General features: G+C 43.5%; 1 protein-coding gene across 1 annotated transcript; it reads right to left on the bottom strand.

Moving 5' to 3' along the window:
- Positions 1-223: 223 nt before the first annotated feature.
- Positions 224-931, bottom strand: LOC106146990 (olfactory receptor 8H1-like; the record flags this gene model as incomplete). The annotated part of the gene is made up of 1 exon (XM_013506364.1): positions 224-931. A coding segment is annotated over one exon (708 nt), but the record flags the coding sequence as incomplete, so codon positions are not given.
- Between the last annotated feature and the right edge of the window lies 1 nt (position 932).

Raw genomic sequence — 932 nt, 5'->3', positions numbered from 1 at the left:
TCTTGAAGTCACGTGCATTTCCTCACAGATTGAATGCTTACTTGATGATTGCCAGAGGCAATATACGTGTCTAAAAACATGTGCCTGGAAATGTCCAATATTATGTTTGCAAAGTAAAAGACAGCTGGAGAGCAAAACTACAAAAACAACAAAACATTTTTTTTCAAAAGCAAACCTAAGAAGTTCCTATTTTTTAAAAAAGGGAAAAGACAAATGTAAATACTTAATGCCACTGCTGTTTTAATTGCCTGCAGCCCCTTCTCTTCTGCAGGAGTCTAAGGACAGCATGTTTCACCTCTTTGTTTCTGAGGCTGTAGATGAGAGGGTTCAGCATGGGGATCACGATCGTGTAAAACACAGAGGCCACCTGATCCTTTCCCAAGGAGTAGGACTGCTTCGGTTTTAAGTAAGTAAAGGTCATGGTGCTGTAAAAGATGGTGACTCCCAGGAGGTGAGAGGCGCAGGTCGAGAAGGCTTTTTTCTTCCCTGCAGTGGAATTGATGTTCAGGATAGTGGAGAGAATGGACACGTAGGATCCAGATATGGTGATGAGAGATGCTACTAGGGTGGACCCAGCAAAAGTGAATATAATGATTTCATCCTCATAGGTGTCGCTGCAGGACAGGGCTAAAATTGGGGTTGTGTCACAGAAAAAGTGCTGGATGACATTAGAGTTGCAGAAATGCAATCTGCTCATGCAAACTACATTCACAGTAGATTCCATAAAACAAATTGTATAGGAACCATAGAGCAGGCTATGGCATAGTTTTGGGGACATAATGACTGGATAGAGTAGAGGGCTGCAGATGGCTACGTAGCGATCATAGGCCATGCAGGACAGAAGAAAGCATTCAGTGCCTCCCAAGAGGACAAAAAAGAACATCTGGGTGAAGCAGCCGAGGAACGAGATGCTCTTGGAGGAAGCCAGTAAG

The sequence above is a fragment of the Chinchilla lanigera genome, unplaced genomic scaffold (genome assembly GCF_000276665.1).
Source record: "Chinchilla lanigera isolate Chin_1 unplaced genomic scaffold, ChiLan1.0 scaffold00110, whole genome shotgun sequence".
In the NCBI taxonomy this organism is placed as follows: domain Eukaryota; kingdom Metazoa; phylum Chordata; class Mammalia; order Rodentia; family Chinchillidae; genus Chinchilla; species Chinchilla lanigera.
This window is presented reverse-complemented; position numbering and strand designations above follow the sequence as displayed.